The sequence below is a fragment of the Dermacentor albipictus genome, chromosome 3, assembly GCF_038994185.2.
Source record: "Dermacentor albipictus isolate Rhodes 1998 colony chromosome 3, USDA_Dalb.pri_finalv2, whole genome shotgun sequence".
NCBI lineage: Eukaryota > Metazoa > Arthropoda > Arachnida > Ixodida > Ixodidae > Dermacentor > Dermacentor albipictus.
This window is the reverse complement of record NC_091823.1, coordinates 88,432,151-88,448,034: the sequence shown is the minus strand read 5'-3', so window position 1 is coordinate 88,448,034 and position 15,884 is coordinate 88,432,151. Positions and strand designations below refer to the sequence as shown.

General features: G+C 45.4%; 1 protein-coding gene across 8 annotated transcripts in view; it reads right to left on the bottom strand.

Annotated features, from left to right (window-relative positions):
* Positions 1–15,884, bottom strand: part of LOC139057454 (serine-rich adhesin for platelets-like) — a 116,344-nt gene that overhangs the window by 93,928 nt on the left and 6,532 nt on the right. For 7 of the 8 annotated variants that reach the window (XR_011512804.1, XM_070535767.1, XM_070535765.1 and 4 more), the window contains exons 7-8: positions 11,584–12,391; positions 5,019–5,388 (exon numbers count right to left, since the gene is read on the bottom strand). Coding sequence is in view for 7 of the 8 variants with exons in the window: in XM_070535767.1 (XP_070391868.1) it covers positions 5,019–5,388; positions 11,584–12,391 (1,178 nt within the window). In the remaining variant the exon portion in view is untranslated. The remainder of the gene's footprint in view (positions 1–5,018; positions 5,389–11,583; positions 12,392–15,884) is intronic. The other variant, XM_070535766.1, reaches the window with a different exon arrangement.

Genomic DNA, 15,884 nt, shown 5'->3' with positions numbered 1-15,884 from the left:
GTGAGTTCGTGCCTCTCAGATACTGCCAGCTGAAGATTTGGCAAATACAGGTTGTCCTGGGTTGTAACAGCAGCTAAATATCAAGCAGTGAGAGATTGCACAGTTTTCAGCTATGTGCCGCATTTTCTAAGCCCGAGTTCATGAACGTTCTGAAGAAATTTACAGGTTTTCAGATGTAGCAACTATCTTTGTAGTAGCATTTATGTGAAGAAATCAATATTATAATGGGCTGCGAAATGGTAAAAAAGGCAGCAGGCTCCTTGCATTTCAATAGGTGTACGGTAGCACAATTAGAGTACAGGATAAAAGAAGACACATAGGGATAGGTACAGCCCTACAGCGCTACATATATAGCGCTGCGTGTGTCCCTGCGTGTTTTCTTTTGTCCTATCTTTTAATTGTGTTACCGTACACCTATTCAAGATGCATTAACAACAAGCCCACATTGCATGCAACCCTTGCATTTCAACTTTGCGTTGTGATTTCCCATCCTTCAAAGGTTGTTGTGGCTTCGGATGGCATAAGGGCAAGGAATTCATCAAGCTCATCGACGAGTACGTCCAGTAGTAGGAATGAAGGAAAAAGGGTTTATTGGCTTGGTTACATGGCTCCAGTTATGGAAGCCCACTCCATGCAGGAGCAAGTTAAACGTCCGAGTCACATTAGGACCCTCGGCCGCGGTAACCCCGCCTCCGAAACCCTATGTTATGGAATATGCGGCAAGATGGAAATCCACGGTCGGTTCTGGGCTTCGGTAGCCTTTGACGTGGGCCCTTTTCATCATTAGTTCAGGCTGTCAGGTAGTGGTGGGGGTGGGTGCCTTTAGTGGGCCTGTCAGCCGTCGGTGTCAACACTGCATTGGCTTCTAGGTAGGCACTGATGGATGGGTGGGGGTTGCCTCATGGCAAACATCTAATTAACACCACTGGTCGTGTTGTGCCGTAACAAGGTGCACATAACAACATTGCAAGTGTCGCCACATGGGCTGGAAGAGAACACAAATGAGCACCTTACTCTAGCATGATCAACGTGAGGGCTTATGAGAACTGCAATAGCTACCCCAGTTTGTACATGTATATACAGCAGAACCTCGTTGATATGCTCCCGTTACGTATGTTTTGCCGACGCTAACGTTCGCAATCGAGAACACAAAAAAATGACCCAATAGAGTTAGGCTCATTTTTTACCGGTTCATACGTTCCCGGAAAACACGATTTTTCGACGCCAACGTTCAGGGGTGCGATCGGAGATCTTTGTTTGATACGCATTCTGTTCGGTTGCTACAATGTCACAAAGTGGCAATATGCAAAATTTCTGAGAACGGGGCAGTGAGAGCAGCCAATCGGCAAGCGGTGAACTGCCTGGAAGTTTGCTTTCTGCGTTTGTCGTCTGCTTGCAGACAGTATACGTACTATAAAACAATATGTTTCTCGTCTTCCAGTGAATGAAATCTGCATCTAAAAATGTATTTTCTTCTTCTCAAGCTTAAACACGTCTTCAACTAGTAGTAGGTGTGACTACTACAATTTATAACTATTAGTTTCTCTGCGTCGTCCCTAGGTAGTGTCGTGCACAGCGAGAAGAAAAAACAAATAAGAAACGACGGGAACAGTGGCACACTTTTCAAAAGGCAGCAACAACATTTCAGTGGCTCGCTGGTACCGATGTCGGGGTCGATTTCACTGTACAGCCAACGCACTATTTGTTTCAAGAAATGAAAGCGACGCTGGAATTCCCTTTGTGCCATTTCTTCAAACGTGTTTCACACCGCCCACCCGCTCTCCTTCCTTCTCGAGCAACGCCAGCACAACAACCTAAGTTCCCAACGCAAGCGCCATTTTCTCGAATCAAACTATGCATTGGATCCGAACATGCTATTTCACAGTCGCAGCTGCCGGTTGGATCCAATCCAATCCACCAGACGCGCCATGCGAAGCTGGTCTTGTAACGAGCGTATGATCGCTCCAAGCTTCCCACCTCTCGTCGGGTTCGGTGCCTAGCAGACGACGTGCTCCCGAACAACGATCTCTGGTCGCACCCCAGTACGTCGCCAAACCGCGATCGTATGATACATCTTCCGGCCGCTTGATCCCATGCAAACAAAAAAATGAGCAAGGCGCGTGCGATCGAGAACAGCATATAGCTGCCCACCGCGGCAGCTTCACCGCAATACTGGCCCGCCGTCTCACGTGAAAACGCCGGCACGTACTCAGTTTCTCATTTCGGTACCAGCAAATCCTTCTCTAGTGTCGTCGCATGCGGTATTCACAGCTATCACCGCCTATCCTATTGTGATAAGCATCTTCGCTTATCTGTTGTACAGTGTGTGGTTCCGTCGGAAGCATAGCGCAGGCGTTTAATAGGCGATAACCGAAATGCCACGCCGTTCCCTGCTGCAGACTGCCATCGTATACATTTCCCGCTAGCTAGAACCCATGTGAACAAGAAAAGGCGCGAGGTGCGCACGATCGACAACAGTACTGGCTGCCCCTCTCACATGAAAACGACGCCGCGCACAGTTCTTTATTCCGGTACCGGAAAACCTCCGGCCGGGTAGTCGCACGCCGCATTCCGAGCTATCGCCGCCAAACCTAATGCGATAAGCATGATCACCTATCTGTTTCACAGCGCGTGGTGCGTAGTGCCATTGGTAGCGTACTGCACGCTTTTAGTAGGCGATAATCCAAATGTGCAGCCATTCCCTGCTGCAGGCGGTGCGATGTGAGCATCACGTTTAGTTTCGGCGGCACCCGGCGTCACCCACCAGCTTGATGTCGTTTCAGTTTCCCGTCGTTCTCTTAAAACACCCCGCAATACAAGAACAATAAAACGCTTCTCAGGCCACCGGAGCCCCACCAGCTCGACATGTGTCGGCGTCTCGAGCTGCAACGATCCCCGCGGTGCTTCACATTACGTCGATGTCAACAATAGTTAAGTCTGTCAATTTTTTTAGTTACATTGGATCATACGTTTTCCCAGTTAACACGTTTTTCTCGCGGTTTTTCCAAAACACATGAACGAGGTTCTACGATACTGTTTTTCTTTACTTGCTAATAATACCTCAATATTACACAGAAGCTTGCGGAGCTGGCAAAACAAAAATGTATAAGCTTTAATGGTCTACTTATTCGTTAACATTGAAATCCTGGGTTTAAGAGACTGATCCAATGCTGTCAGTGGCAGCATGACCTTACTGGGACCACAGGACATACAACCAGTAAAAGATTGCATTTGTCACCATGTTTTCATTTAGCTTTACAAAATTATGCACTCCAGTAAAAATTACTTATCAGAATATCACATACTCATTATGATCAACGCCCTAAAACATGCTAGCTATGCTGAACGCCCACACCAATTACGGCTCATTTTCCTTTTCATACAGGGCAGCAGAGTTGTGACAAATTGCGGACATAGCAACAGTCATTTATTTGTTACAAAACCAACCTACACTCTTTCATGCTTCCATCATCTAATCAATAAAACAGAGTACTGTTTTTTTTTCGCACACTTTTTTTTTACATTTTCATTACGTCTATATATAAATCTCCTAGGAGAGTTATGGAGTCTCACCTCTATACAATACCCAGTGTGCTACCCTTTGGGCAATTGAGAACAACAAACTGAAATCTTTCACAAGTGCTCACATGCATGCTGATTTTCTCTAGAGTCCAAACTGAAGACTCTGAATGACCTTAGCATACTATAGTCTCACAGGGCTTGTCAAACAGCTCTGGCAAAAGATCTCTTTTCATTAAATTCAGTTTTAGAGGTTTATGGTAATCATCTAAAATTTCCAGGCCACAGTCACATAAATAATCAAAGGATACTTAAGCCATGAAACTGGACCCAGAATTTGAGCAAGATATGAACCCTATGTGTTGTCAACAAACATGGCCAGCATGACAGAGCATGACGGAAATGCAAATATGATGCCCATTGCTTATCAGGCAAAACAAATAGCAGCTTTGTATCAAGAAAAATAGACACCCAATATTTAACATTTTCTATTTGCATATTGTGTTGCTTTTGCTGTTCGTCTATTTATTTCTTGGTATTCTTCTGAGTACAAGTTATGCTATGAAATACTTTTTAATCAGTTGCTCAAATTAATTTGATTGTAAACTTTGTTTTGTCTGATGCCATTAAATATATCCTTATGCAGCCACCACAAAACAATGACATTAAATGTGGGTGTTACTTTATGCAAAGGTCATTAAACCTTCCTGTAAGACGTCATCATTATTTTCTCTCCTGGAAGGCCATGCTCATAGGGAGTTCTATGACTGATTCATTACAGAAACATTTTGGAAAGCTTAGAAAGAAACCAAAAATAACCAGCAATAATTTTTTGACACCACATTAAGGGATCTTAATGCTGTACACTGGATGTAGTCTGGCAACATTACAACTGTAGTTACTAGGAAGCTTTAGCATAGCATTACCATATTTTGTGTGAAGCAATGCTAGGTTTAAAGATTACACTTACACAACTGCCAATAGGCCAGCCTCATCAGCAGAGGGTTGAAAATCCTCTGCTGATGACATTATGATTTGTTTGACAATGTGGAAGCCAGTACACTGCATTCAAAAGCAGCCAAAGGCTCATTGTGGCAACTTCTGTGGACTTTTCCAGTGCAGAAAGGATCCAGATGTGTGTAAATGCCACAACATCAGCAACAGGCTGAAATCACAGCACAAGTATTCAGGTGTGAAATTCAAGAAAGAGAAGATCAGCCTTCATTTTGAAGACAATGCTGCAGCAATAATCTAACAGCATAAACCATATACCGTTCCTTTAATGTCTCCTCATGAAAAAAATGAAAAGAGAGAGAGATGGGTGGGGTGGCTGGGTGGCTCTACTTTTTCAGGGCATAAAAAACTCACCAAATAAAGAAAATTCTGGTTGTGCCAGTGAGTGACGGAATACCAAATGAACCACAATACAAAAGCTAGTAAACAGGAAAACATGCACAACAAAACAAATGCAACAGAGGTACTTATAAAAGAAGACCCACGAATGAGATCTGGTCCTGGTGGTGCTGATGACTCTTGGGCCCGGCCCACGGGTTCTCCTCGTGGCTCCGCGTTGAAGAAGCGACCTCCTGGCATGCCATCCATTGGCCTAGAACCCTCAGAAGCCCGTCTTCTGTACTCTTCAGGTAATGGAGGCCGCTCGGGGGGCTGCGAGGACTCAGGCGCCGGTGTTTTGCGGAGCACTGCCGACTGGAGTTCTTGAGGAGAAGGCACAACGTGCTGCTGATGGTGGTGCTGCAGCTGTTGCTGCTGCTGCTGCTGCTGCTGCTGCTGCTGGCCTGGCTTCTTGCACAGGGGAGACTGCAGCATGCGCTGCTTCCATTCCAGCAGTCGCTTCATTGACTGTTCCTTCTATGCCAAAGCGAGAAGAGGCAAAAAAAAAAAGTCATGCAGATCCCACGCACTGTGGGAACTAGCGTACATGAAGCATTCATTCGACCCATACTCACACAAAAATTGTCTTACTATTAGCATTACTAGCGCAAATTAGCATTTCAATTGTCTCAAAGCACCAGCTGGCATGACTGAAAAGTGGCAAGGGCAAGAATTGATCATGATGTTTGTAGACATGTTCGTAGACATGTAGACATGTTGTAGATCATGATGTAGACATGTTTCTAGTTGCACAGCGTCATTGATCATTTCAATCATGTCAAACCACTAACGCCCACAAGCAATGTAGAGTGGCAGTGTTAGAAATTATAAGACACTCAAATCTCCCCCGCAATGTGGTCCTCTCTCGTTTCTACAAGGTGCTGTCACGTAAAACTGTGGCTTTACTGTCGCCCTGTGATTCTTATGCAAACATTCCACAAGTGAAGATGACTTACAGAAGTGCTTTTAGGCCCGTTCGCACGTTTCTCAGCGTGAATGTGCATTTTAGTCATGTCAAAGCATTTGTTGCCACAAGCTAAGAGTAGTAAAGCTGAGAAATACGTAAGCGTTAGAAACCTGCGCCTGTGGTGCAGTGATTGAAGTGTTGGGCTAATGCGCCTGGAGATCATGCAGGGATGGAAGTGGCCAAGGAAACTTTGGAGCAGCAAATATGGCACTTTGCAGAAGGTTTGGAGCATGAATTGTCTATTTTGGAGCAGTAAATATGCGTCAGTACAGCTTGGTAAATGTCAATATGAGTGAAATACAGGCAGATGAATAAAAGGCGTAATTTATTTCACTTTGCAGACACTATAAGGCTACAGTAAATCAGTTCTTCACAATCTTGCCAAGTGATCAAAATTCATGACTGGGAAAGGTTGTCATATAGATGACTGTAGCATGAAACTACAAAGGAAGCCTATAGGGGTTTCTCAGAAACCACCATTAAGTTACGTACCAGGTGTGTCAACTAACCAAAGAAATAACCGAGGGCTTTCTGCAAACAATGCCTACTCTATGTTGATAGACTTTTGTTAATGCTAGTTGAGTGTTCTTTTTTCATTGTGAACAACCAACAAATACAGTTAAACCTCGATATAACAAAGTAGGTAAAATCGGCAATTTGCTTCATTATATCAAAATTTCGTTGTATTGAAATTCAACCGTTGTATTGAAGTCGCCGATCCGTTTTTCTTACACGGAAAGGGGCTGCAGAATTTTCCTAATTATCGGGCAATCGAAAAAAGCAAATTTGAATGAGAAAACAAATCATTTTGATGAGTTTGGGTGTCGGCGACGATGATACGGTTTCATGCCACATCGACTATATCTTCACATAGGCAGTACGAATTAAGCGAAGCCAGCCACGCTTTCACATGCACTCCGCCCCTGCAGCTGATAGCATCGCCCGCACTGGAACGGCATTATTATGAAAAGCGCCGGCAGTGTGAAGCGAATGCTTTGTCTAACCTCTCGCTCTAACGAGTCACCGAAACTCTACATTACGCAACCTTCAATACTAAACGTGCGGGAAGACAGATAGCATGATGTCACACCATCTTGGCATGCCCACTCTTTGCACACGCGGTAGATTACCTACAAGCAGGGAGCTGCATATACACTCAGCCACACTTACAGCTATGCGCAGCCATGGCCTAGACACTAGATTACGCAACCTTCAATACTAAATGAGCGGGAAGCCAGCTAGCATGATGTCACACCATCTTGGCATGCCCACTCTTTGCACACGCGGTAGATTACCTACAACCAGGGAGCTGCATATGCACTCAGCCACGCTTACAGCCATGACCAGCCACGGCCTAGACACGTGCCAGAAATCCCAATGCGCACCAACTTATCCTCTCCGGCCTCCCGCCTCCCCCCCCCCCCCATTACTCGTGCCTGATCGCGTTACTGCGAGCTCGCTCCCCTCCCCCACTTGCCCTCTGCTCGCGCGGGGAGGCGACACTGGTGGGTGAAGGCTCACCCTTGCACACTTTCACTTGCACATAAAGCACAACGTGCGCAGGCAGCGATACGATCTTATCGCATTTGGACTTCATACGGAACATAATGCGGCTTCACTTCGGCAGTCATTCTTGTCACCCCGTAGGCGATTTGAAAGGGGCGTTAGCAAGCAGTCGCTTGTAATTCAATCATTTGACCATCTGCGTCAGCGGAAGTTTCCACTTATTGTCTCGGCATTCCTTTGCTGTAGAAGCGAAATTTCATTATATTGAAATTGCGTACAAATAGATTTCGTTATATTGAGGTTCTAGTACATGGTGGTCTATGGACAAAAGATTATGAAAAGTTAACTACTTTGTTATATAGAGAACTTCATTAAATCGAAGTTTGTTATTTCAAGCTTTAACTGTACTTAAATTTAGTGAGGTAGCATTTATTGCCCTACTTATTCAATAAGGTGCCAAAGCAAAGCTTGTGGAATACGTCGAGGAATGACTGATAACAGTGTATATAGCAACCTCAGTCTTGTGTGGTCCTTTCTTTTCTACAAAAAGAAGCAAGAAAAGAATAATAAAGAAACCTGTGTGATTGACAAAAAAAAAAGATTCATGTGGCAATGCATACGTCCCTACACCAGTAATAAAACCGGTCCCAGAGGTAAACATCATCATCTATTACAATGTGTGTATTATTGTCACGGTGCAGCATTAATTGAGTTGGCAGAGCACCAATCAACGGGTGACAAAAGGTCATGGGAGTAGGAACCAGCAAGCAAGACAGGTATTGCCAGCCACTCGGGCATGCAACTGAAAATGTCGAAGACAGGTTTAGAGATTTTTTAGTTGTTTTTTTTTGTTGTTGTTGTTGGTGGTGGTGCGACCTTGACGTCCTGAGAAACTTTTGTGAGGAACCCCTGTGCACTCTCTGCCTCGCGCATGCATTGAGAAGGTTGCTAAGGAGGGAGGGGTTGTGAATACCACGAAATATGTGGTGTCTCTGTGCAATCACGTGTCCACAAATTGCTAACAGTGTATGTGTTGTCAAAGGGTTTGGCACCGTATGGCCACCTACCATTGTTTCTTCTGTGTTTGTCAACAGACAGCAGAGGTCTGCCAAAGACTTAAGTGTGCGCGTGTTTGTCTCTGCGGTGCAATGTAAGGGCGCGACCTCTAACAGCAGGGGGTAATCACCAGTTCCCTTGCCCCTAATTAAAAGGGGGGCAGCCAAGACCTTAGGAGGAGTCGTGATACAATTGGGCGAACTTGATTGTATCGCCACCAATATCTGCCATTCCCTAACCCAGGGAACTAGAGAAAGGAGAAGTTATTTAAACGCAGGATTTAGTCCCAGCTAAGCATTCTAGAAGCTCAGCCTATTATCTGCTGAGAAGCGTTCAGGGGCTAGTGCCACCCCCAGTATCGCCTGGGCCGCCTAGCCGCGTCTGAACTCCGACTGACTATTTGACGTAAGAGACAACAGACCGTCTGCAATGAAGCTCACAGTAGTTCCCCTAGAGTTAGCTCAACCTGCTCGAGGGAAGTCATGAAATCTAGACTCCCGGGAAATCCAGCACAGCAACTGCATCCACTGCAACAAGATCGGCTTGCCCGCGTTTTTCAGGAAAACTCTGCCTTTGACTCCATGGTTTATGGACTTCCCCAGCCATGCGTATGCGTATACCATCATTTGTTTTCTTGTGAACTCTGTTTTAGTGGACCCCTGTTAAGTGTATTCTTGTGTAGTGTTGGTTTTTATATCCACTGTTAATTACTTGTGGTATTATTTCTTTTGTCGTCATCATTGATATATATTAAGTGCACGACTGTTAGTGTTCTTGTGTCATATTTTTTAAATTTGTGTATCATTGTCAGTTAATAAATATTTTTTTTTCTCCCCTCTTGACTCTGACCCCTTTACTGTGTTCACTTAATTACAGAATGACCAACTCACTTGTATACCCTGTCGACAACTTCGCGCCGATGGCGAATGCATGACCAGCCATGGCAATTATCAACGTGAAAACCTGGGCCGCAGTTTTACGACGGTCCGGAAAGCTTATCTGTTAGAAGATTGTGCTACCTCACATTTGATAACGACTTAAGAACCGAAGATTCACACCAAAAACTGCCGACACGTCGAGCAAAAAGCATGGAGGCTCGTTCCCAGTGTCCCTGTTTAATGAGGCTTGCATAAAGATTGATGCAATCTTTGGTGCGCAGAAGCGTAATCACAATCACAGCGGTGCTTTATATTAATTTTTTAAATTTTCACAGGCTTTCTTTTTGTTAAAGAAAAGGTATTCAAGCACCCTAGGTTGCATTAAATGCTATTATCGATCATTTCTGAACATCATCTACAAATTTTTCGTTGACATCTTATTGACTAGGTGAATATATATTTTTATCTAATTAAACATATTTGTGCACAATGAATGAGAAATATTCACAGTGGTCACTATGAACAACCCTCATCAAGGTACAGTAAACGCCATTTGCGTAGTACCCTATAGTAATTTTTAATTCTTGGGTACCTTCAGTTAAGATAGAAGAATACCGCAGTATAAGTGTGAAGTGACATATTGGTCATTGCATGTTGGCCAGTATTTCACATTGCTTGCCGAGAAAAATGCTCAAAGATATTTTTGAAAACAATGAAGGCATAAAAATTTTCTGTGGCTTTGCAAGCTGCTTCGTCGACCAAACCAATATTTCGACTCGATTATTCAAGCTTACTCGCAGTTCAGCCACAGGCACCGTAAAGCCAATGCAAAACGGCAGCTGATATATTGTGCACCAAACGATGGTTTATGAAAATTTTTGGACTCAATCTGCACAAGTCACGCCGTGAACATCGTTGCTGCAAACACAACATCGGAGGTTAGCGCTTGCGTCGAACTTTTAATTACAACCACCACTTAGTTGATAAGGTTGTCAAATTACAAAACTGTACATCCTTGGCTTGCTCTCTGCGGCAGCAAAAGCCTGCTTTTGTGTGATGTGGCTGTGAAGAAAGTATATAGCCTGAGTGAAAATTTGAGAGACGATTACGGTTGCCATTGGATATTCGTGACCAAGAAGTTTCATGAAAGCAAGCAGGTCGTTTGCTGGCATGCCGTACTATCATCCCGGTAACTAGATGTGGCGCACATGTGAAACAAATGTAGAACATACCACACACAGCGTCCACCCAGCAATCAACGTAGATATACCAATAGAGCATGAAAGCGAGTGCTAAAACGTATAACGAAACTGATGAGCTACATGCTGAGCAAACTGTTCGACCTTATTCACTTAGCACGGCTTTCTTCCCAACTGCCCCTTGAATGAGCACCAATTCAAACCATCTTTATCTGGTCTGCATATATAAGCAAACGCACAACACTTATATAAAACATTCGTGATGCATTGTAGTAGAGCACAAAATGGTTTTCATTTTCTTGCAGCTATAGAAAGAAATACGATTATGCCAAGAAACCTACCCACACTTCAAAGACGCCAATGCATAAACAAATTGCTTAGGCTTGGATTGCAGGGCGAAGCACTAGTGGTTAAGCACATGTGGTTACCACTGAATATGCACACCCTGCTAAATTTGAAATGTTTGTTTAAAATTAGTTTTGGGGTAGGTTAATGCAGCTTGACGATTTGGTGCAAGATGGCACAATTAGTGCAGCACTTCCATTCGTGCCATCGTTCAAGCTTCCTTATCAGACAAATCACTTTTTCTTATTGAGCAATGGACCTACTTTGCAGGAACCCAACAGACTGACCGACCAACCAACCACTACCAAACTTCGGAAAATGAGAGACCATCAAAAGCAGCACAATTTACAGCGGGTAAAAAAGCAGGAGGTAAATGCGCTGAATGTTTCAACACGAACATGTCAAATGCCATGGTTACATAAACAATTGTGCCTAGACACAGTAGCCATTATGTCACTAGTTCTTTTTTTTTTTTCAAGCTTTAGTGTAGGCATCAAGAGGCCCTAGAAGCTGCGGAAACCCTCCTTCTATTATTATAAACTACCTTTAAAAAATTGCAATGATACAATGGGAAATTAAACAAGGATCCTCAAACTCCTGGGTTACCAGAGACCTTTGCTTGGCAGGGTTTGCTTTAATGAGAGACTAAAATATTAACAATGCTCAATCCTTAGAACTGAATCAGCAATGAGTGTCAATGCTCAAGTATGCAAAAACTCACGTGAGCTGCTTTTTTGCTTTGTGCTGAATTTCCACTTGCACTCACTGCCTTGGCTGATGGCATTCTTCCCAGTTGTGACTCATCATGAAACACACCTGCCTGTGGCACTGTCTCCATGGTGCGAGACCTCCACTGCTGCTGCGGCTGCTGCTGCCCCCGCCAGTCGTGAGCCTCGTCCTCATCTTCCCAATCGTAATGAGCCATGCTGGACTTTGGGCGAGGCTTAGGTGCAACGGCTGGTGCACTCTTCTTGCTGAAGTATGGCTCTTCGCCATCGTCATCACGCTCCAAGAAGTCAGCTGAGCGTGGCCTCATCAGTTGAGCTGATGTCAGTGTAGAGTTTGGCACATTCTCTCCGTAGTGTGCTGAAACAGGCCGGCCGGCATATGCGGGCAAGGGCTCCTGTGTTCCATAAAAATCGTAGCCCTCATAGCTGTTGCAGGCATCGTAGCCACCACCTTCAGCAACATTTGGAGATGTTGCGCCATGTCGGAGAGGCTTGGGAGGTGCATTGGCATACACTGGATAGCATGGGCGCTGTCGAGGGGCAGCAGGTGGAGGCCGTTGGTCATAAATGGGGCTACGAGTGTAAGAGCATGGGTATTGATCCCCACTGCCCAAATAATGGCCGTCTGTGGCTGCCCCCACAGAGTATGCCTCAACCTCGAAGGACTCATCAGAGGGACGCTGAGGTTGTTGCATGCCAGGCCTCTGGGGCGCTACATGTGGTGAGAAGTGGTAGTCTGGTGGAATGGCTTGGGAAGCATTCGCAGCAGCTTGCATCCCGTGCAACGGCAGTGCTTGACGGCTGCATGAAAAAAAAATTTTAGCATTAATGTCTGTTTTTTCTTCAGGCAGCAAGCAACAATAAAAAGTCTAAACTCTTCGTTGGTATACTAACAAAATGAGTGACTGAAAAACATCCCAAGAAAAAGAACATACATTGGACGAGCCATTGAATGGGGGAGGACATGTAGACGACATCCAATGCCAATTGACACGAGCGTACTTGATCGTGGCAACGGTTGTGATGGGACAACAAGAGAGCGACAAGTCTTCTTTCTCAAAATGCGAATAGACTTCTTTACAGTGTTGCCATACACGTAACAAGGGATCTTCAAGATTTTCAATAGCAAAAAGAAGCTTTACCAGCAAACATATTACACTTTTTTTTTTTCTATGGCTATTGCATCATGCTCAACAATACGCTACAAAATGCTGACCTAAATGATGACCTAAATGACAGCCACCTAAATCGAACTACAGTGAACTCTCGTTAAAACGAACTCGGTTAAGCTGAATTCTCATATATAGCGAACATGGGAAAATTTGTTTGGTTTTCCATAGACTCAATGCAAAAAAAAAAAAAATATCCGCTTAAGATTGACTGACTCGGATGTGCTTTTCGGTTAAGAGGAATATTCGGAGCGACCACTACCGATCCCGGAGGCTAGGGTGCCTTGATCAGCCGTGCCCGGGGGTGCACACATCAAGGCACCCTACTGGAGGCCTGCAGCACACATCGTTAGTGTACAGAGGCAAAAACAAGAGGAGGAAACAAAAAGAGATCGTGACGTTTCCCTCAGTGAATGTGGGTGACGTGCAAGTGTATGGGTGCTATAGCTGTTATGGCTGGGGTCGGGCATGAAATAGATGGTAGCTGGCCCATGTCGTCGTCCAACTTATCCACGCTGAGGTCGTTGTTGAAGGGATAGACTGGTTCTCATCGAGAACGACAAATATGGGATTTATTTACAGCATTTACATGAGAACGTTACAGTTCATCAGTCTAACATAACTGAAAGAGGAATGCACTCTGAGGAGCCGCCAATGGCTCCTTAAATACACTATGTCCTCCCTAGATCCTTAGGTGAGGGAAAACGACCGTTAAACCTGCTACCAATTCAGAGCGTTCAAAGTCATCGTAGCCGACCCGCCTTTGAGGGGGAGGGTTTACACGGACTTCTGCACAGTTTTCACTGACCACGCCGAGGTAAGTGGGTTCTCAAAGACATGGGTTTTGCCCTGAGCAGGCACCTCTTCATCTCAGTGTTGACTTGGCAGACAATGGCCGCCGCGTCTGTCCATGACTTCTAAGCCCTGTGAGACGGCCACCAGACATCTTCTCTCAGGAGTTTCACCGCTTCTAACAAGCCATGGCGACCACGGCGAATCCATGAACAATACTTGGTTTGCTGACTGCGTTTAGTCATAGCGGCGCCGAGGGGGTGTTGATGTGGCACACCGTTGTCCCTACAAAACGAGTCGCCGCGGCAGGTGGGGAAGGCTTCCATGGTCACTTCTGGGAAGCTCACCACCCTCGCAGCTGCGGCTGGCTGGAAAATTTTGTAGGCCGGTACCCTTGCAGACAGTTCGTAACATAGCACATACGAAGCTTTAGCCCTAGGTGCGCCTAGACTGTCAGCATTGCAGATCATATTTAAGACAGGGCTCGTGCGGCCACATAATATGCAGCAGTCGCCAGAGTAGAATGATCACTTGTAAACATTCACTTACTAATTATTTTAAATAATCAAGCATGGTGTCAACAGGCATAGACAAACATGAACACATCACGCTCGATGACTGCAGACGCTCACTGTCAAAACGCTGGGGTGAGGAATTGCGGCAGCAGCAGCGGGCGAAGTGACCTTTGTGCTGTGTATCATCATCATCAGCAGCAGCAGCAGCAGCAGCAGCCGCCTGGTTACGCCCACTGCAGGGCAAAGGCCTCTCCCATATTTCTCCAACAACCCCGGTCATGTACTAATTGTGGCCATGCCGTCCCTGCAAACTTCTTAATCTCATCCGCCCACCTAACTTTCTGCCGCCCCCTGCTACGCTTCCCTTCCCTTGGGATCCAGTCCGTAACCCTTAATGACCATCGGCTATCTTCCCTCCTCATTACATGTCCTGCCCATGCCCATTTCTTTTTCTTGATTTCAACTAAGATGTCATTAACTCGCGTTTGTTCCCTCACCCAATCTGCTCTTTTCTTATCCCTTAACGTTACACCTATCATTCTTCTTTCCATAGCTCGTTGTGTCGTCCTATGGAAAGAAGAATGATAGGTGTAACGTTAAGGGATAAGAAAAGAGCTGTGTATCGCTTCAACGCAAAATGAACAGCGAGAACACAGCACACACAAGACTACGAGCCATTGGACAACTTAGACTGTTCCCCCAAAGCAGATCACATTCAAGATAAAACTCACACGACCGCGCTCCCACCCCCCCCTTCCTCCTTTGTGCACGCGAGATTGAGATGCTATCATCTGCTCACTGTCCCGCGCTTTCACTCGCACGCGAGGTCGATGTTACGAGATGAACCCTGTACGTTCGTATGGCAAACTAAACCTGTAGCAACTGCCAGAGGAGGTCAACCCAGCACGCCTCTGCCTACCTTCATTCCCGCGACGCTTCGCCTCGTTTCTTGTTTCCCAATTCGCTGAATGTCCCCTAGTCTTTCATCTAGGTTGCGTTGCTTTGCCACGCACTCAGGACACTCCTTCATACTTATGATAGCTCGGAGCCTATAGCGATGACCTGTGAGGCAGCAAATGCCTGCTTTAACTCCCTAGTGAACTTTTTCCAGCAGCACTGTACTGCAACAGCTGCTTTGCTTTGAACTTGTGTGAGCTTACCTGAGTAGCTTCTAGGAGCACATCAAATGGCATGACAGTCACCGATGTTAGCTGCTCCTTAAGACATTTTTCCTTGCAATGACAGAAATGCTCGCACAGGTGTCCAGCTCCATACAGAGCGGCTTACCACAAATGCCAACGGTTACAGTGAAGGGCAGTGAAGGCATAACAGTGTCGAGTGGCCACATGTCAAACACATCGGTAGGTGCGTTGTTGTTAACAATGTTGACTTGGTGCGTTCCATTTGAAGTTATGCGAGCTGGAGGCACGGAACTGTGTAGTTTTGTAGACTTGCCTTTTCGCAACAAAGCGTGTTTTTTCTTCGAAATGCACATTTGAGCATTGAGTCTCTGCTTCTGGCAATAGTTGCATGCAGTCGCAAAGTGTTTCTCCCCACAGCAGTAGCATGAGACACACCCTTTTGATACCACAACCTTATGTGTACGAAGCAAACTTCCGCTGGAACTGGCTATCTCACTGGCATCTTTCTTCGCAGCTTCCGTGGATAGTGCAGTTTTCACAACATCTTCATATGTAAGGTCTACTTTCTTGAGCAGCCTCGTCTGCACGGCTTTGCTGTTGATGCCGCACACAATCCGGTCCCAACATATTGCCAAGCTCAGTTCCAAAGTTGCAATATTCCAAGAGACTTTTGAGT